Source organism: Phyllobates terribilis, unplaced genomic scaffold, assembly GCF_046119375.1.
Source record: "Phyllobates terribilis strain yellow unplaced genomic scaffold, ASM4611937v1 Scaffold_4__5_contigs__length_816908805, whole genome shotgun sequence".
Classification (NCBI taxonomy): Eukaryota; Metazoa; Chordata; class Amphibia; order Anura; family Dendrobatidae; genus Phyllobates; species Phyllobates terribilis.
This window is the reverse complement of record NW_027362764.1, coordinates 274630139-274652288: the sequence shown is the minus strand read 5'-3', so window position 1 is coordinate 274652288 and position 22150 is coordinate 274630139. Positions and strand designations below refer to the sequence as shown.

The 22150-nt window shown below is 44.9% G+C and overlaps 1 protein-coding gene across 2 annotated transcripts in view; it reads left to right on the top strand.

The window, feature by feature from the left end:
* Window positions 1–22150, top strand: part of NPSR1 (neuropeptide S receptor 1) — a 998839-nt gene that overhangs the window by 477034 nt on the left and 499655 nt on the right. For both annotated transcript variants that reach the window (XM_073676612.1, XM_073676611.1), the window contains one exon: window positions 3541–3644. In XM_073676612.1, the coding sequence (XP_073532713.1) occupies window positions 3541–3644 (104 nt within the window). The remainder of the gene's footprint in view (window positions 1–3540; window positions 3645–22150) is intronic.

Genomic DNA, 22150 nt, shown 5'->3' with positions numbered 1-22150 from the left:
GTCGCAGACTGAATGCCCAGAACATGCTCACGAACTCGAATTTTGAGTTGGCGGGAGGTAAGTCCCACATAAATAAGGCCACAAGGGCAGGTGGCAAAACAAATCACATATCTCGAGATACAATTAATGGACTTACGTATGTCATATGTCTCAGTACGAGATGAGTTGAAAAATTGAGTGGCATGTTCAATGTTGGAACAGGCAATGAAGCGGCCACACGGCCTGCATCCAGGCACAGGACCAGACCCGTCGGTAAATGCCTTCCCCCGAGTGGGTTGATAATGACTACGGACCAAAAAGTCCCCAAGGTTTCTTGACCTCCTAACAGTAATATTGGGAGGGGGGGTATAAATCTAGAAATAATAGGATCAGTTTCGAGAATGGGCCAAGCCTTAGTAAGGCAAGAACGCATGCGAGCAAATTGAGAATGATATTGTGTGACAAATCTCACATAATTCTGCTTGTTAATATTAGCTCTATTTTTATAGAGTAAATCAGATTGTTTAGAGCGTAGTGCCCGATTGAACGCCCTTTTGACAGAACACCCACTATAGGCTCTCTCGAGAAACCGTGTCTTAAGGTCATTAGATTGTTTGATGAATTCCCTATCATCAGAACAAATTCTACGTAATCTGAGGAACTGACCCATAGGTACTGAGAGAATCATGTACCTTGGGTGTGCCGAAGAGGCATGTAGTAGGCAATTGGTGGCAGTGGTTTTCCTAAAGATACTAGTCTGAAGGAATTCACGTTTATCTTTTTGAATGGTTACATCCAAGAACGTAATTTTATTCTTATCGCATTGAAATGTAATGTAGATATTGAGATCGTTTAGATTAAGAGACTGCATGAAGAATTGAAGTTGTTCCTCAGATCCCTGCCAGATAAAAGGTATGTCATCAATGTACCGCATCCAAAGGGGGATGCGGTCCATTGATGACAGTTGATCGTGTAGGGCAAGGTCCCTCTCCCACAGCCCCAAGAACAAATTGGCGTAGGCCGGAGCAAAAGAGGCCCCCATAGCCGTTCCTTGGAGCTGGATGTAGAAGGACCCCTTAAAAATAAAAAAATTGTGTGTAAGTGAGAACTCAAGGAGTTCAAGAATGAATAATACAATATCAGACGGTAAATTGGAGATAGTTAGAAAGAAGTGAGTGGCCTTGATACCATCAGTATGTCTGATGCTGGTGTAGAGCGACTCGATGTCGCCCGTCACCAGCAACATATCCTCACTAAGACCATCAACTTTTTTAAGTAGATCCCCAGTATCCAGCAGGAACGAGGGCAGAGTCTCCACTAACGGTTGAAGTTTAGACTCGATCCATCGATTGACATTTTCCAAGAAGCCACCCGTGCCAGATATGATAGGGCGCCCAGGTGGTGTCTCCGCATTCTTATGTATCTTGGGGAGAAGGTAAAAGGTTGCTATCGAGGGCTCCACGACCATTAGCTCTGAAGCCAGCTCCTTAGTTATAACCCCATTATCAGTCGCCATGTTTATAATTTTGGATAATTTAGCAACAAACGACTGTAACGGGTTAAAGGTCAAATGTTTATAACATAATTCATTTGAAAGTTGGCGGTATGCCTCCTTCTCATATAGAGTGGTAGGCCATATAACAACATTGCCGCCTTTGTCGGCTGGCTTGAGTACCACGTCAGGGAGCCCACAAAGCATATTAAAAGATGATAAAGTGATTGGCGTTCAGATGTCTAGTAAGCCAAAATTCATTTTTAAAAAAGCCCGGAATTTGGGCAGTATCATAGCCCCTACTGTAAAGGATCACCAATCAAGAAACCTACTTCTTACTCCATTTAATCAAAAGATTAAAGGCTATTTTCCTTGTAAGAAAAGCAAAATGTGCAAAACAATAGATACACATAGACAGAAAACTGTTAGTCATGGAGAGGATACATATCCTATTTCAGATTTTATGACTTGCACAACCACAGGAGTCATTTATGGCTTAAAATGCCCTTGTAATTAAATGTACGTAGGCGAACGTCCCATGAATGTTAGAATTAATGAGCATTTGCGCAATATCAAACATAAATACATAGCCCACCCACTCTCAGAACATTTCTTAGAGAAACACAATGGATCCATTCAAGGGATCCAGGTGACAGGTATTCAAGTTGTACCAGAACATTGGCGATCAGGTGATTATATTAAAATGATGTCACGAACGGAAAGCCAATGGATCTTTAAGCTGGACACTCTTAGGCAAAGAGGACTAAATAGTGAAATTGAACTTTTTGCTTTTAATGAATAAATCAGGTGTCTCTTATTACTGTATGGTATATAAAGGCACCCCATAGTTGGATAGGACCATCCCTGAGGAAGGAAGCAGGAGCTTCCGAAACGCATTGGAATCGGTCCTAATTCAGCCCTATTCAGCCACTATACTGCCCGGATCATGTGTGTGCCACGTTTCGCCACGTCACACAGGTCCTAGCAGGTCTCCATTGAGCATTGTGCGCACAAACCTGGAAGCACGCGAGTAGCGGTAGTCACCGGCCGGAACTCCACACTCGCTTTGGCTGTCAGAAAATCCTCTCCTTCGCAACGTGAGTACCCCTGGATGCCTCCGACAACACTTCTGAACATTCTCAGCATCATCGGCTCACCTCCAGATATATTACAAGCTGATCACCTGTCCAATCTACTCACAGGGTACTCCTGACTATCTATTGGCACTTCCTGGTAATCCATCACGATTACATCCATAGGCATATATGATAGGTATGGTGTATAGGTGCATACACTCTTCTAGCTAGTGTAACCAATACACACCCCTACTAACCACTCTTGCCTTCTATATCTAGCAATAACCTTAACCAGCTGTAAGAAGGACCCTCAAGGACCTACTCACTCTTTTCTTGGATTTGACAAGAACTTTAATGCAGGATCATTAACCACATGTAAATCACTTGTCCTGCCAGCCTGTTCGAGTTATATATACTGTATATACAAAAAAATTGTCCTCGTCTACCGGTATCAACTATACAAAGGTATCTACCTCCTCCGATTGTCCTCTCAGACCGTGTATTACACTGATTAGTCTCTTGCATTTCCTTCCATACTTAATTCTATTTAGGATAGATGTAGAAGATAAACTATCAAAAAGTTCTTCATCCTGACCTAACATTGGCCAGACATCCACCGTACCTGCTACCATACCTGCCATTGAACCATGTATATGTCTGCACATTTAGCTCGCCGTACGATCACCAACCCTTCTAGCTAGGTCTAACAATTTGACTTCTCATCTCCTCATATACTGTAGGTCTTCCATCCCAGAGCTCACTGGTCAATTTAACTACGCTAGAAACACGCAAGCTACAAGTGACCATCCTTTTATCCAGTGTTATTATTATTATCTTTTAACTTATCAAATTAAACCTGCTACCTTTTAACCTAATTGTCTCGAGCCTCTTCCACTATACTAGCGTGAATTAATTACTTTCTATTAGTGCTTATAAATTGCTGTTTTTATATTTACAACTTTCTAAAACTATAACAATGGTATTTTTTTTCAGATGCTCTAACAGGTCTAATAAGCATCTTGACTGACATTATATGGAGGTTTACTGGCGACTTCTTGGCACCAGATATTGTTTGCAGGGTAATTCGATACCTGCAGGTAAGTATTTTCACAAATATTGTAAAATATTTTCACTTCAAGATGATCTATAGTGACACACTTTAAGTATCTGATTCCTCAAAACTTTTATGCCAGTATTCCCTCATAAAAAAATGTTGAAAGGTCAACTTGAGGCTGCGATAACATTTTTCAACTTTTGACTTTCTCACGCCATTTTTGATCAGTTTTAACAAAGTGGGTGGAGCTGGGTAGATGCTTTGGGGCACAGCAGAATATTTTTTGGCTTCTTTTCTGTCTTCTCTTGTGAATTCTTTCACCAATAGGCTTTTTTAAAAACTTATATTCAATAAACTGGTGAGTGGCTTCCAAGCAGAAGCCACCTAAAGGATGGTCATGTCACTTCTTTAACCTCTTTGTACATAGTAAAGGAGAAAAGGTTGTAGTTCTGCTCACCTGTTTAGTGCACAGTCAAAAAGCTCAAAGCAGAAAGTCTAGAAAGAGACCTGTGCTTGTTTCATCCATAAAAAAGAGATTTATTTCAATAAAGATAAAATAAGCAACAGTTCACATAGTGGTACTCCATGAGGCATAGAGGGAAACCATGAAGAGATGGTTTCCGTCTATGCCTCATGGACCATCGCTGTGTGAACTGTTGCTGATTTTATCTTTATTGAAATAAATCTCTTTTTTTATGGCTGGAGTGAGTGCTGGTCTCTTCCTGGATCATCATGTGTACATACTCTAAATCATAGTGTAGTACTTTTATTAAAGGGGCTCTTGTCTAGAACTAAATGTTTTTCTAAGGTTTCCCACAAAATAAGTTGATCTTAGGATGATCTGCTGCTGGGAACCACAGTGATCATCAGCAATCAATCTGCAGACTTGTGCAGAGTGAAAAAAATTGACTTATCAGCGTGTTTTGAAACGCACTGACATGTGCGCAGACCCATTCATTTGAATGGGTCTACCTGTGTAAGTGTCATCAGTACGTGTGAAAACTGTCGCCTCATATACTGGAGACATGGACATGTGAAGGAGGCCTAAGACAGGGTACCTCATAAAATATAGCAGTGCCGTACTGCAATTTGTAGTCTGTTTTTATAGCATCCCCTGCCTGCAAAAATGATTTGGATGCTGTGCATAAAGTATCAATATACTGCTATGGTTTACATTGTCCCCATCCGCAATCATAGTAATTAATAGGCATTTTTGTAAACATCTTTGGTTAAGTTATATACTAGATAAAACATGCTGTTAACATTTTGTGTAGATTATTTCATAAATTTGGATACCTAATACCAAGCTCGTTAGGTAGCAAAAAAGAGGACTTCTGATACAACAGTTGATGTACACATAGGGCAAGTTCATAAATAGCTGCCTATTCTGCAGTTTTTTCAAAGGTTGTCATCACACACAACAGTCCCTGTACATATTCGCCTTTACAGTCTAATCTCATCTCCAACACACACAGTAGGGCCAACTTCATAGAAAGTCGGAGAAAATGTCTGCTAAAATTACATTTGCTTCATTGGCACCATACAAAGATTTCTGACAGATTTGAAATGAAGTTGGAAAAATGATGTTTGATTTTTCTATTCTTCAGTTTAATTATTTTCAGATTACAATAACAGTAATATCAGATTATTATCTATGCCTACAGTTATCTTAGAATACTGAATGGATGAAAGATATCAGAGTGATTATCATACAGAGTGATCTCGATTATGCTCTCTAGTTAATGCAATGGCTTTTGATGTCCATTTTTTTTACCAGCAAAGAAAATCTAACATTGCAAAGCTTTTTCACCTAAAACATATGAAAACTGATATTGTCAATTATTAATCAGTTTGAATTTGTTGCAATTGGTGTCTTTAAAATGGTTTAGTTACTAAATACATTTAACAACTATTCACATTCGAGAATACTGCTTTATTCACTTCTATGTGACTGACGGACTGATATGTTCGTCGATCCATACAAGAGAATGAAGTGATGGTTATGCATGCATTTAGTGGGAAAACTCATTTCATCCCATTGTTACCAGGCCTGAATAAGCCTTAATGACAGTCCATTTTTTATTAATTTATTTTTTATCATTTTTATCTCTCCTCTTTGGAGAACTAATAATTTTTTCATTTTTTTTATTAACGTGACTGTATAAAGCTTTGTTTTATGCAGGAAAATTTGTGTTGCTTTTTACCACGGTTTTGGGGTACACATGAATTACTTTGATTTTTTTTTTTTTTGCGACACAATTATAAAAATACTGTTTTTGGTTTAGTTTGATTTTGTTTATATTTTTTACAGTTCACGTTTCACATTAAAAACATGTTAAATTAATTCTCAAAGTTATTATGGTCATGTGGACATTTATTATGTATAGGTGTTTTTTTTTATATATATATATATGTACAGTGTGTAATAAAAATGTCTTATATGTAATTTTTTTTGTAGTGGGAAGTATTAATTTTTAATTTCATTTTTTGCAGATGTTTAATACATAATTTAAATATTTACAGCAGTTGTCTCTCAAGAGATCATGAAAGATCTCTGGAGATTTATTTTATAATTTTTATTTTTTACCACCATAACCTATGGAGCCCCAGTTACAGACGAAAACAGGCCCCTACAGTCCGAGATCTGGGTCTGCTGTGCTGGAAAAGAACCTGCGATGATTTGACCACCAAGATCCTACAGAAGCATTGGCAGTGATAATGCTTTTGATTGATGTATAGCGCTTATTGGCGCAATGTAATCGGCAAATGAAAAGACAGAAACTGTTAGCCGAAGATCAGACCTGCTCCTGCTAGATTGCACCCATGCCATGAAATTACAATGGTGTGGAGTTAAAGCCCAGGACACATCACCATGAATTTATCTTGCTTGGTTTTCATTGGATTGAGCTACCATATATTCACGACATGTGCTAAAATGCTCAAATGGCTGCTGGTGAGACCAGATTAACCTATTAGCTTCCTTCACTTGAAAAGCAATTTCCAATGTGAGGTGTTTTTCAACTGGACTAGGCTTCATCTCTAGTGCCCAACCCATTTGGTGTTTTTAGTGGCCAAATCAGGCCAAGTTCTGATTTGAACCCCATTGAAATAACATGACAAACCATTAAATAGAAAGTTCATGCTTGAAAACCATCCCATGTAACTGAATATAACAATTTTGCAAAAAGAATGAGCCAAAATTCTAATAATATGCTTTCAGCAATTTTGGCGCCCCTGCGGGTTCAGTCGCCACAGAGGTACTGCATCTCACCCAGAGGTGTAGTATCCAACTCTCAGGTAAGGATGGAGTACTGCCCGGGACCAAACACCTGCATCCAACACTACACTACTCCAGACCAGCAGGAGGGGCAAGATGCACTGCTGCGCTGCTGAGCCCTGTCCCTGGCTGGAGTGAGGGGCACCAAGAGAGGGGGAACCATGTAGTGGGTGTGGGTGAAGGAACAAGACCAGGGGAGCACTTGAGAAGGAGGATATAAAAAGGGGAAGCCATCTTGGGGGTGAGTTCAGTTCAGTTCAGTCAGAGGAGGAGAGTGAAAGGAGCAGGAGCTCTGCAGGAGCTCTGCTCAGGAAGAAGAGAGACTAAAGGGAAGAGAGGAGCAGGGAGAAAGGCTCCAGAAGGAAAGAGTGGATCCTAGGGGTACGGGAAGTGCTGGAGGCCACCCGTATGCCCGAATCTACCAGGAGTGGAAGGATCAGCCCGCAGAGGGGACCGGCCCCTAACTAGTGAGAATTGAAATATTCAACTAGAAACCGGAGGTTTCTACATTTCCAGGGTGTAGTTGCCACATCCGCAATTAATCGCCAAAAAAGTAGCCACACAAGATCCAGGGAACTTCAGGTTGCCCGCCAAGATCTACGGTTACTGGCTTGGGACACTGTTTGCGAGGCGCAGGCCAGGATGGTCAGAGCGAGCGCAGGAAGAAGACCAGGAGGGACACACAAAAAGGGGTCCCCCTAAGTGCTCTTGAATTACCTGAGGGTTTGCTGAACCACTCCCTGAGTAAACACCGGACGACATGGGTGGTTATGAATAGTGTTGAGCCACCCCCGTAGTGTTCGAGTTCGGTTCGGTTCGTCGAACACCCGTGTGTTCGCCGAACTGTTCGTCGAACTGTTCGTCGAACGCCTTCGAACACCGTTAAAACCAATGGCAGGCAAACAAAAACACATAGAAACACATAGAAAACACCTTCAAAGGTGTCCAAAAGCTGACAAACTGCTCAGAAGACACAACTAACACATGGAAAAGTGACAAGTACATATAGTCATGCGAAAAGAAAAGAGGTGGAGGAGTAAAAGGAGGGGGAGACACAGATATAGGCATGTCATGCCCTTCTAAAATCCAAAAAGTGAGAAGCCGAGACGGCCAGTCCGCTCCTGCCCGTGCCACCTCCGTGTCGCCGGGTTTGTGCCAGAGCCGCGGTGAACCCTGACGGCCAGCCCCCCTCTCCCAATACTGGTGCCTGTCCGCTGGTGGGTCGAGAGAGCCCCCCTGTGGTGGAGGCAGCTCTAAGCTTTTTAATTTAAATTGTCCCTCTAATTTGAATGAATACACTTTAAATCCATTTACAAGGATCTATTGGAGGGCAAGTCTCATGCCAGCAGCCGCGTAATTCCAGCTCCAGTAGCGTCCACTAAAGCTGCTGCAGTTAAAAAGCTTTTATAAGGATCGAGCTCGGCTGTCCACCGCAAGGCATCCTAGTGCCAGTCCCAGCCCCTATGCCTTGGGGTGCCTCCTGATGCTCTTCACTAAGTATCCCGTGGTCCCGAAGCATTTCCTTTGAAAAAATTAAGTGTCCAAACTACAGGTGGTGTAGCTTGCTTAACAGCCGGGATAATCCGCTGACTAGCAGACACTGCTACTAGGCACAAAGTATTTCCTGGGCTAGATGCAGTTAAAAATTTGTAAGTAGATACTCTCGTTGGATGCTGAGAAAGCATTCCATAGAGTCTCCTGGCACGCCATATATGATTCTCTTAAAAAGCTTGGGGTAGGGGTCTAGGGGACCCTTTTATAGCCAAAATCACGGCCCTGTATCACAATACGTCACCTAGGCTGAAGATAAATGGAACTGTAGCACCGAGGGCTCGGTTGCTACAGACGTATTGCACCTCACCCAGAGGTGTGATATCTCACTCTCAGATAAGGATGGAGTGTGGATCAGGACCCGACACCTGCATGCATTACACCACATTGCCGTGGGGCAGGGCGACCAATATGCCCCTGAGATGGGCACGACAGTCCCTGTCCCTGGCTGGAGTGGGGGGAGGGAACACTGAGGAAGGGGAACCCTGCAGTGCAGGAGCAGGGAGGAAGCAGTTCCTGGGTGCATTGAGAAGGGAGTATAAAAGGTGGGCACCATCTTAGTTCAGTGCAGAGAAGTCTGAGCAGAAGTGGCAGGGAGCAGGGGCTCTGCATGAGCTCTGCTCCGGAGGCGGGCCTAGTAACAGAGGCCCAGGCCTGCAAGAGGGAGAAGGAAGGAAGAGGAGCGGAGAAGGCTCCAGGAACGAGGAATGAAGGGATCCCAGGGGTGCGGACGGGCGAGTCGCCACCGCACGCCCGAATCCACCTGCGTGGAGGGGTCAGGCCAAAGGGGGAGACCGGTCCCCGAACTAGTGGAGGCAGGAAACGACCCTCAGCTAGAAACCGGAGGCTCTGACATTTTATGTGGCGCAGCCCCTTGCTCCACCCGCTAGGAAGGCACCACATAGGGTCAGGGAAACTGGCGCCAAGTTTACCAAGAGGAGGCCCGAGGCAGCCGGACAGAAGTGTTGGTAAGAAAGGCCAGACAAAGGACACACAAAGGGGGTCCTGTGAAGCGCTCCAAAGTTATCTGGGAGTTGTCTGAGCCCCTCACCTGGTGAGCACAGTACGACGTGGGCAGCCGTTACCTGCAGACGTGGTCTGGATAATAAGAACTGTGAGTAAAGGCCCTGAACTGCATCACTGACTCCGTGTCGTTACTGCTGCTGCCCTGCACCATCACCCCCATCCTCCGCATACACTGCCCTGAGGCTATACTCCTCCCGTGGGGAGTTATGCTACGCTTTGCTGCACCCACAACACCAGCCTTAGCGGTCTGCCCTGTAGCGGCGGTTCACTCTGACCGCAATCCACGGGTGGCGTAGTCGGACATTTAAACATCAAAACCACATAAATAGTTCCGCCACTGGTTTGACCGCCCTGAGCCACGGAACCGGATCGCCGCCCCGAAGACTACAACCACCAACATCCACCAAAAAGGGTCCGGCTCCGGGTGTCCCAAGGCCCAGGGGGTGCGTCAGAACATTTTCATCACCTTTCACAATCACCAATGGGACAAGGCAGGGATGTCCTCTGTCCCCTCTCTTATACATCCTAGTGACGGAGCACCTGCTCTCATCAATTCGCCATAACCCCAATATTAGGTGGATTGAGGTGGGAGGCACCGAGTACAAGTGCTCTCTATTTGCTGATGATGTCCTAGTATATATCACTCAATCACATTTATCCATCCCTGCTGTTATGGCTGAAATAGATCACTTTGTTACATGGTAAAATTTTAAAATAAATGCAGCGAAGTCTGAGGCCCTCGATGTCTCCCTCCCTAAATCCATATAGGATTCCATCCAGTCCAACTTTCCCTTTGCCTGGCCCTCACAGGGTATCAAATACTTAGGAATTCCTATTCATAGAGACCTCTCCCATCTATGTTATCTTAATTTTGGGCCCTTTATTGAACAATTCCATACAGACCACGGTTGGCAAGTTAGAACTGTAAGATTCACTACGTGAACCACTGGTGTTTTGTGGAAAAGCACATGTACACCGCGTTCCAAATTATTATGCAAAAAGTGTTTAGGAGTGATAAGGGAAGAATTTGTTTGTTTGTCAGTTAAACTCATTGATGGTGATGTGTGTCAGGGCTCTTTATATCACTGTAAGCAATTGCAGACACCTGTGCTAATTAGTTTGGCAGGTGTGTCCAATGAAAGGCAAGACTACTTAAGAAGGCTCTCTCACATTATTAAGCAGCCTACATTTTCTGCCAAAATGGGAAAGAAAAAGGATGTGTCGGCTGCTGAGAAGCAACAAATTGTGGAGTGTTTAGGTCAAGGCATGACTACAATCAACATTGTGCGATGATCAGGATGAAGTGTCTTGGCAATCAAGAAGTATGTAGCTGATTCACAGTACACACGTGTGCGTGCTGATAAGGGCAAATTGAGGACTCTTTCCTACAGGCAATTACGTCAGGTTGAAAGAGCAGCGGCAAAAAAGCCTTGTCATAGCAGCAGACAAGTTTTTGAAGCTGCTTGTGCCTCCAACGTCCCCCGAACAACAAGATGCAGGGTCCTTCAGAGGTTTGCAGCTGTGCATACGCCATCCTGTCGACCTCCTCTATCCACTTCACACAAGCAGAAACGGCTCCAGTGGGCCAAACATTACATGAAGACTGATTTCAAAACTGTTTTGTTCACGGATGAGTGCCGTGCAGCGCTCGATGGTCCAGATGAATGGAGTGGAGGATGGCTGGTTGATGGACACCCCACGCAAACACGGCTACAGCGCCAACAAGGAGGAGGTGGAGTAATGTTTTGGGCTGGAATCATGGGGAGAGAGATTGTCGGCCCCTTTAGGATCCCTGAAGGCGCTAAAGATGAACTCCATAATGTATGTGGATTTTCTCAAACAGCACTTCCTGCCATGGTTCAAGAAGAAGAACCGTGTATTTCACAGCAAGATCATTTTTCTGCATGATAATGCACCATCTCATGCTGCACATAAAACATCTGCATCTCTGGCTGATATGGGCATAAAAGGGGACAAACTTATGGTGTGACCCCCATGCTCCCCTGACCTCTACCCCATTCAGAACCTTTGGAGCATCATTAAAAGGAGTGTCTATGATGGCGGGAGGCAGTTCACATCTAAGCAACAGCTCTGGGAGGGTATTCTGTCCTCATGCAAAACAATTGAAGCAGAAACCATCCAAAACCTGACAAATTCAATGGACGAGAGAGTTCAGAAGCTCCTTTCGAACAAGGGGTCCTATGTGAAAATGTAACATCACCTAGAATAAAGTTTTGAGTTGAAAACTGTTTGATTTCAGTTTCTAACAACCTGCTAATGCTTATAATTTCAAAAATGACCATTTTTTTGGTCTTTATTAAAATGAAAAGGTTGATCGAAAAGTTTGGGGGATCTAAGAGTGTGGCAACCCAGTAGTCATGATTACTTCGAATTCTGACAATATGAGGGTCATGCTGCAGGTAGTGCAGCAAGAAGGCACTTATGTGTCTTGCGCATCTCGGAGCCCCAAAATTATTTTCCGGGCTAGATGCAGCTAAAAATTATTTTTAATTTTAAATCTGGTGAAGCTTATTATAGATGGCCTAATAGGATCAGTGCTGCACACTGCTACAAAGCCCAAATTATTTTCCAGTCAAGATACAGATAAACATGATTAGTAATTTGAAAGCTTAAAACGGTTGGTAGGGTGATTTTAACCAATCATCAAGCTTTTACTCTCCCCAGGATGACACAGGGGTAGAAAAGTCGTTTCGGATCCATGATTTGTTCATCTTTATGAACGTGAGTCTGTCTACATTATCAGTGGAGAGCCGCGTGCGCTTATCTGTCAGCACACCACCAGCAGCGCTGAACACACGTTCAGACAGAACGCTGGCTGCGGGGCATGACAAGATCTCCAAGGCGTAAGTGGCTAGCTCCGGCCATTTATCCAGATTGGAAGCCCAAAAAGAGCAAGGGTCCAGTGACACAGTCGTGGCTTCAATGTTTACTTGGAGATACTCCTGTACCATCGTCTCTAGGCGTTGACTATGTGTCAGACTTCTTGTCTCCTGTGGCCTTGCAAAGGATGGGCTAAAAAAGTGGTGAAATGATTCCGCAAAATTGATGTTACCAGCAGATACTGTGGTTCTGTTACGGTTTGAGTGCTGAACACTTGACGGTCCCACGGTTGGCAAGTTGGAACTGTGAGATTCACTACGTGCACCACTGGTATTTTGTGGAAAAGCACATGTAAGATTCTGCAACAGTCTCTGCTGATACTCCTGCATGCGTGCATCCCTTTCTATGGCAGGAATAATTTCTGCAAATTTACTTTTGTACCAGGGATCTAACAGTGTGGCAACCCAGTAGTCAGGATTATTTCTAATTCTCACAATTCGAGGGTCATGTTGCAGGTAGTGCAGCAAGAAGGCACTCATGTGTGTTGCGCATCCAGGAGCACCAAGTCCCTGTTGTGTTGGTGGCGAGGTAACAATCATGCTTCCTTCCTCTGTCCTCTCCCCCCAACCTCGCACAACATAAATGTGATCAAGGTCTCCCTCATCTGATGAGTCTTCCATCAGTTCGTCCTCCACTTCTTCCTGGGCTCCTGCACCTTCCTCACTAGTTTGGCTGCTACCATGCGCCCTGGTAAAACCATCTCCCCCACCCTCACATGCCTGCCGCCTTGGTGCTGCCGACCGTCTGGACCTTGCAGATGTTAGCCCTTCCGCATACAACTCCTCCTCCTCTACTTCCTCCACCTCCTCTTGTGCCACCACCTGACTCCGAATTCTGTTTAACATGTGCTCCAGCATGTAAATCACCGGAATAGTCATGCTGATAATGGCATCGTCAGCACTAAACATCTTCGTCGCCATTTCAAAACTGTGCAGAAGGGTGCATAGGTCCCTGATCTGAGACCACTCCTCCAGCGTGATTTGCCCCACCTCTGAATCTCGTTGGCCCAGGCTATACGTCAGAACGTATTGCACCAGGGCTTGTCGGTGCTGCCACAGTCGCTGCAACATGTGCAGAGTTGAATTCCACCGGGTAGGCACATCGCATTTTAGCCGGTGAAGTGGCAGGCCCAACGACTTCTGTAGAGATGTAAGTCGCTGAGCTGCGGGATGCGAACGGCGGAAGTGAGCACACAGCGACCGTGCCCTCTGCAGAAGGCCATCTAGTCTGGGATAGTGGGCTAAAAATTGCTGGACAACCAGGTTCAACACGTGAGCCATACAAGGCACGTGTGTGACATTGCCCCGGCGAAGGGCCGCACCCAGGTTTGCAGCATTGTCGCACACGGCCTTCCCTGGTTTCAGGTCCAGTGGAGACAACCATTCATGAAATTGGTTCTGCAGAGCTGACCACAACTCCTCAGCTGTGTGACTCACATTTCCCAGACATTTCAATGTAAAACCGCCTGATGACGTTGAGCCCTACTGCCAGCATAGTAAGGAGGTGTGCAGGATCCCTTCTGCGCAGTTAGAAAGCTTGTGGCATGACCAGACAGGCTTTGGGTGCAGGTGGAAGACCGAGAGGAGGTTGAGGAGGCAGAAGCAGTGGAGGAAAAATGACATAAAGAGGATTGACGCACAACTCGTGGGGACGGCAAGACTTGGACAGCAGCCCCTTGTCCTGCTGTCACCATAGTTACCCAGTGCCCAGTCAGCAACATGTAACGCCCCTGTCCATGCCTACTCGTCCAAGTGTCTGTGGTGAAATGCACCCTGTCACACACAGAGTTTCTCAAAGAAGCGGTGATGTTGTGTGCGACATGCTGGTGGAGTGCAGGCACATCTTTCTTTGAGAAGTAGTGCCGACTGGGCATCTGGTACTGGGGCACTGCGACCGAGGGCTGGCTATTGTGCTTAGACGGGGTTGATAAGGGTGTCCCCGGCAAACTGCCGGTCTGTGAGGAAGATGCAGGCGGACATGTTAGGTTGCCTTGATCCAAAGGTGGTGCTATCGATGTCGGACAGCGCTCAAGACCAGCTGGTGTTACCACCTCCAAAGAAAATGATGACCTGCCAATCACGCTGGCTGTTGCGGGTAAAGAGGTGGCAGGTCTGCGCCCCAAAACAGGTGTGACTGCTGTCCCCCCAGTCACAGAGGATGAAGAGGCCGCGGATGCACAAGATATGGCAGACGGTGGTTGGCCCGGCCGGCTAGACCGCATTGTAGCACACTGAGCTTCCCACTGCAACTTATGCTTCATGTCCATGTGCCGGTTCATGCATGAAGTACTCAAACTATGTATTTTTTGGCCTCTACTTAGCTTTTGCTGACAAATGTTACAGATAACACGAGTTGGGTCATCTTTATCGATCTGAAAAAATGCCCAGGCTATGCAAGGCTTAGCACCCATGCGACCTGAAGAGCCACCACGACTTGTGGTGAGAGGCAGAGTTGTGTTTGAGGATGCAGTTGTTGACGTGCTTCCAGTACTACGTCTCTGTCCAGGAAGGCGCAACCTGACCTCGTCGTCACTAGCATCTTCCTCCACCTCCTCTGCTGACCTCATCTCTTGGCTGACTGTGGGTTGACAGTAAGTGGGATCTCCGACCTCATCATCATCACCCTGTGCGTTATCACACCCGTCGTCCTCAGAGCCAACCTGTTCCTGCCCTGACAAAAAACTAAAGTTGTCGCTCCAATCAGGTATTTGAGTCTTATCATCGTCTTCCTCATTGTCTCGACCAACAGGAGTTACAGTTTGGGAATGAGGGTCTACATTATGGTCAGAACCTTCTGCGTCTGGTCCTGGATCCGACTCATAAAGATTCTGGGCATCAGTGCAGATCATTTCCTCGTCTGGATTCACAGAAGCGCTGGAGTCGACCTCTGATTCCCAGGCTATAGTATGAGTAAACAGCTCTGCAGACTCAACCATCTGTTCTACCTCATACTCAGACGGGCAGCTGGAGATTTGGGAGCTGTGAGGAAGCAAGTGCGATTTGGGTGACACCTTTGAGGACTGGAGTATTTGTGATGTTGAAGTTGATGTGGAGGAGAGCCCACTTAAAGGAGCACTTGATATCCGTTGAAGCACCTGCTGTTTTTGTGCCTCATCTGGAATTTGTAGCGATTGGCGTGGCCGTAAGAAAGGGATCTTATCACATTGTCCGCTAAAAGAAGTAGACATTTTAGTTTGGCTGGAAGATGGTCTTTCTTCTGCACCTACCCCACGGACACAACCTTTTTTCCCCTTCCCAACACGCCTATTCCCCTTTCCACCAGCAGCAGGCCTTTTTCCACTCATTTTGGTGGTTAACTAATTCACAACTCTGGAGTTGTTTGCACAAAAAAACAATGGATGGTAACCGAGCAGAGCTGAGTGGCCAAACTGTGGTATTAGGCCAAAACTATTGGCTGGGTTAGATGCAGAAAAAAATTATTTTTAATTTGCAACCTGATGGAGGTCAGTATAGATGGACTAATAGACCAAGTCCCACACACCGCTAGAAGCCCAAATATTTTTTCAGAGCTAGATGCAGAAAATTTTTTTATTCAATTTGCAACCTGATGGAGGTCAGTATAGATGGACTAATAGACCAAGTCCCACACACTGCTAGAAGCCCAAATATTTTTTCAGAGCTAGATGCAGAAAAAAATTATTTTTAATTTGCAACCTGATGGAGGTCAGTATAGATGGACTAATAGACCAAGTCCCACACACTGCTAGAAGCCCAAATATTTTTTCAGAGCTAGATGCAGAAAAAAATTATTTTTAATTTGCAACCTGATGGAGGTCAGTATAGATGGACTAATAGACCAAGTCCCACACACCGCTAGAAGCCCAAATATTTTTTCAGAGCTAGATGCAGAAAAAAATTATATTCAATTTGCAACCTGCTGGACGTCAGTATAGAAGGACTAATAGAACAAGTCCCACACACTGCTAGAAGCCCAAATATTTTTTCAGAGCTAAATGAAGAAAAAAATTATTTTTAATTTGCAACCTGATGGAGGTCAGTATAGATGGACTAATAGACCAAGTCCCACACACTGCTAGAAGCCCAAATATTTTTTCAGAGCTAGATGCAGAAAATTTTTTTATTCAATTTGCAACCTGATGGAGGTCAGTATAGATGGACTAATAGACCAAGTCCCACACACTGCTAGAAGCCCAAATATTTTTTCAGAGCTAGATGCAGAAAAAAATTATTTTTAATTTGCAACCTGATGGAGGTCAGTATAGATGGACTAATAGACCAAGTCCCACACACTGCTAGAAGCCCAAATATTTTTTCAGAGCTAGATGCAGAAAAAAATTATTTTTAATTTGCAACCTGATGGAGGTCAGTATAGATGGACTAATAGAACAAGTCCCACACGCTGCTAGAAGCCCAAATATTTTTTCAGAGATAAATGAAGAAAAAAATTATTTTTAATTTGCAACCTGATGGAGGTCAGTATAGATGGACTAATAGACCAAGTCCCACACACTGCTAGAAGCCCAAATATTTTTTCAGAGCTAGATGCAGAAAAAAATTATTTTTAATTTGCAACCTGATGGAGGTCAGTATAGATGGACTAATAGACCAAGTCCCACACACCGCTAGAAGCCCAAATATTTTTTCAGAGCTAGATGCAGAAAAAAATTATATTCAATTTGCAACCTGCTGGAGGTCAGTATAGAAGGACTAATAGAACAAGTCCCACACACTGCTAGAAGCCCAAATATTTTTTCAGAGCTAAATGAAGAAAAAAATTATTTTTAATTTGCAACCTGATGGAGGTCAGTATAGATGGACTAATAGACCAAGTCCCACACACTGCTAGAAGCCCAAATATTTTTTCAGAGCTAGATGCAGAAAAAAATTATATTCAGTTTGCAACCTGATGGAGGTCAGTATAGATGGACTAATAGAATGATGCTATGCCCAAAAGATTTTACTTCACTAGGTGCAGTAAAAAAATTGGTATTCTATACACAGGTGGTATATCTTGCAACACAGATAGGCTACTCCACTGACTAACACACTCTGCAATAGGCCAAAAAGGATTAGCTTTGCTAGATTCAGCCAAATGCTTTGAAAAAAACTTGCACAGCACTGGCACAGACCTGCCTGGCAAAAACTGATAGGAACTGATGTAACCTAGTCCTGAAAAGGACTCCAATTACAATTAGTCTTTACTCCCACAATCTATCTATTTAAGAGCACAGACCTGCCTGATAAAAGTCGTAGGAAATGCTGTAACCTAGTCCTTAAAAGGACTGCAATCACAACTATTCCCTACTCCCAAGCTATCTGTATATTTGTGCGAAAATTGGCTTGAAATTAACAAGGTATAGCGCACACAGCAACAGCGGTGCCGTCTAACACGCAGCTGCAGCAGTGAGAAAATGGTGGCGACGGGGAAAATGGCTTGGTCTTATAGGGCAAGGACATGTGACATACACTGCCAATCACACATGCCCTTGCTTGTGTGAAAAAAAGCACTTCGCTCCGTGTGTGCGCTGCTGATAGGCTGACAGATTGCACCTCCCCACTGCAAATGCGGGAAAGAGAAAAAAAAATGGAGATCTTCATTGTTCCTGCAGAGATCCATCCCCTGCCCCTCCCCCCGCCCCGCTGTACACTCAAACTGCGTATTAACATTAATTTTCATCATTACTGAGAAAAAATCCAGTTATGATTTTGGTGCACGAACAGTTATCGAACATAGCCTCGAACAGCCGAATTTTTCTCAAATTGTTCGTGTTCGCCGACCGGCTCGAACACCGCCCAAAACAGCTCGAATTTGAGATTGGCGAACAGTTCGAGTAGAACAACGCTCATCTCTAGTTATGAACTGCAGTTGTAACCAGGAGCAATGTGATAATCGTGAGTAAACCCTGAAGACTGCACCCCACTGTCTCTGTGAATTATTGCTGCGCCATCATCCCCTGCACCACATTGCACAACAACAACTACCTCATCTATAATCACCACAGCAATGCCCTGGAGCTTGGCTCTACCTGTGGAGAGCTGAACCAACTCTACTGCATTACCAACAGCTCCAGAGGACCTGCTCCACAGCGGCGGCTCCCTTTAGCCGCATACCACAGGTGGCATCACGAACATTAAACAAAAAAACTATAATCCTTTTCTTTAAAACCCCTTTTATTGATCGCCCTGGGTCACGGACCGGGTCACCGCCACTGTGACATCTCCCCTAGTAACGACCGACCCGGCTAAGGAATACCCCACTGCCCAGGGAGCGTGTCAGAATTATTAAAGCACCATGCAAAAATCACTTTAATTTATAAACACAAAAAAATAAAGTAATATAATAAAAAGTAATATTGTTGTCTCTAGACACAACAAGTTGATGGCAAATTTACTGTGGCTTAAATGTATTATTCTTTTTGTTTGAGGTTTCTCTGCAGTGTCCATGCTTGAAACTAGTGGCAGTCAGCACCTAAGCACAAGCTTACAAATTGCTTTCCTTTCTTGATAGACATTCAAAAATATACAGTACAGACCAAAAGTTTGGACACACCTTCTCATTTAAAGATTTTTTTGAATTTTCTTGACTATGAAAATTGTACATTCACACTGAAGGCATCAAAACTATGAATTAACACATGTGGAATTATATACTTAACAAAAAAGAGTGAAACAACTGAAAATATGTCTTATATTCTAGGTTCTTCAAAGTAGCCAACTTTTGCTTTAATAACTGCTTTGCACACTCTTGTCATTCTCTTGATGAGCTTCAAGAGGTAGTCACCGGAAATGGTTTTCACTTCACAGGTGTGCCCTGTCAGGTTTAATAAGTGGGATTTCTTGCCCTATAAATGGGGTTGGGACCATCAGTTGTGTTGTGCAGAAGTCAGGTGGATACACAGGAAATGGTCTTCCAACAATCTTGAAGGAGTTCCCAGAGATGCTTAGCACTTTGTTGGTCCTTTTGCCTTCACTCTGCAGTCCAGCTCACCCCAAACCATCTCGATTGGGTTCAGGTCTGGTGACTGTGGAGGCAAGGTGAGCTGGTGTAGCACCCCATCACTCTCCTTCTTAGTCAAATAGCCCTTACACAGCCTGGAGGTGTGTTTGGGGTCATTGTCCTGTTGAAAAATAAATGATGGTCCAACTAAACGAAAACCGGATGGAATAGCATGCCGCTGCAAGATGCTGAGGTAGCAATGCTGGTTTTGTATGCCTTCAATTTTGAATACTGAATACTAGTATCACCAGCAAAGCACCCCCACACCATCACACCTCCTCCTCCTGCTTCACGGTGGGAACCAGGCATATAGAGTCCATCCGTTCACCTTTTCTGCGTCGCACAAAGACATGGTGGTTGGAACCAAAGATCTCAAATTTGGACTCACCAGACCAAAGCACAGATTTCCTCTGGTCTAATGTCCATTGCTTGTGTTCTTTAGCCCAAACAAGTCTCTTCTGCTTATTGCTTGTCCTTAGCAGTGGTTTCCTAGCAGCTATTTTACCATGAAGGCCTGCTGCACAAAGTCTCCTCTTAACAGTTGTTGAAGAGATGTGTCTACTGCTAGAACTCTGTCTGGCATTGACATGGTCTCTAATCTGAGCTGCTGCTAATCTGTGATTTTTGAGTAGTGTTGAGCCACCCCCGTAGTGTTCGAGTTCGGTTCGGTTCGTCAAACACCCATATGTTCGCCGAACTGTTATTCGAACTGTTCGTCGAACACCGTCAAACACCGTTAAAACCAATGGCAGGCAAACAAAAACACATAGAAACACATAGAAAACACTTCAAAGGTGTCCAAAAGCTGACAAACTGCTCAGAAGACACAACTAACACATGGAAAAGTGATAAGTACATATAGTCATGCGAAAAGAAAAGAGGTGGAGGAATAAAAGGAGGGGGAGACACAGATATAGGCATGTCATGCCCTTCTAAAATCAAGAAAGGCTGGAGTAAAAATCTAAAATCAGCCTACCAACACCCAGACGTTGTGACAAGAAAATTAAAAAAAGAAATATCTTTAGGTAGAATGGCGGCTCCATTCAGAACACTCTCCTTACAAGACGTAGTGGTATCCCCGTTGAGAGTTGAGCCAAAAACGGAACCCAATACATTCGGACTAATCCACCATTTGTCATATCCAAGGGGCAGGTCCGTAAACGACAACATCGATGCGGAACCAAGTACAGTAGTATATACTGTACATCCTTTGACAAGGCAATCAGGCGGATCAAGAAATTGGGAAGGGTCACCCTAATGGCCAAAACAGACATTGATGCGGCGTTCCGGTTACTTACTACCTGTGCCTCCGAATAGTGTCCAACTATTGGGCTGCTTCTGGGAAGGAGCATACTATATAGATCGCTGTTTGCCCATGGGGTGCTCCAGATCCTGCTCACTATTTGAGGCGTTTAGTTGCTTCATCGAATGGGTTGTAATGGACGTTTCTAAGGGGGCATATATTATCCATTACCTTGACAACTTCTTATGCCTGGGCCACAGTGTGAATACACGCTGTAGTCCACCTGTGAGAAGGAGAGAGCTGGGGGGAGAGCGGACACCACAGAGCCGAGGGGTTAGATGGAGAACGGAAGAAGGAAAGAGGGCGAGGGAGGTAAGGGAGTACAGTGGAAAGCCGATCTGAGCTCTCCCACGTTCCTGCTGGGCAGGGAACAGCCCTGGGAAGAAAAGCCTCTTGCGCATCCCTTTAAGATTACGGGCGCGAGCGGGAAGAGGGACTACGCTGGAGTGCCAAGCCGACATGGCCAGTCCATTCCTGCCCGTGCGACCTCCATGTAGCCGGGTTTGTGCCAGAGCCGCGGTGGACACTGACGGCCAGCCCCCCTCTCCCAATACTGGTGCCTGTCCGCTGGTGGGTCGAGCCCCCCTGCGGTGGGGGGGGAGTAACATCTGCAGAAGAAAGACCATCTTCCAGCCAAACTAAGATGTCTACTTCTTTTCGTGGACAATGTGATACGATCCCTTTCTTACGGACACGCCCATCGCTACAAATTCCAGATGAGGCACAAAAACAGCAGGTGCTTCAACGTATATCAAGTGCTCCTTCAAGTGGGCTCTCCTCCACCTCAACTTCAACATCACAAATACTCCAGTCCTCAGAGGTGTCACCCCAATCGCACTTGCTCCCTCACAGCTTCCAAGTCTCCAGCTGCCCGTTTGAGTATGGGGTAACACAGATGGTTGAGTCTGCACAGCTGTTTACTCATACTATAGCCTGGGAAAGGAGGTCTGCTCCAGAGCTTCTGTTAATCCAGACGAGGAAATGATCTGCACTGATGCCCAGAATCTTTATGAGTCGGATCCAGGACCAGATGAAGAAGGTTCTGAGCATAATGTAGACCCTCATTCCCAAACTGTAACTCCTCTTGGTGGAGACAATGATGAAGACGATGATGAGACTCAAATACCTGATTAGAGCGACAACTTGACTTTTCGGTCAGGGCAGGAAGAGGTTGGCTCTGAGGACGACGGGTGTGAGAACACACAGGGTGATGATGACGAGGTTGGAGATCCCACTTACTGTCAACCCACAGTCAGCCAGTCGATGAGGTCAGCAGAGGAGGTGGAGGAGGATGTGACTAGCCCAGGGGAAGGGGATGACTCGGTACCCGGGCCTTTGCCTGGCCTTTGGGATGTCGCGGTGGTCGGCTCCCGGGCCCGTACCCTGGGGTCACTCTTTAAAAGGGTGGATAATTGTTAATTTTATAAGAGTTTGTGATGCCACCTGTGGTATCTGGTGAGAAGCACGAGCGCTGCAGTAGTCCACTGAGGCCGGTGATAAGGCAGCTCGATGG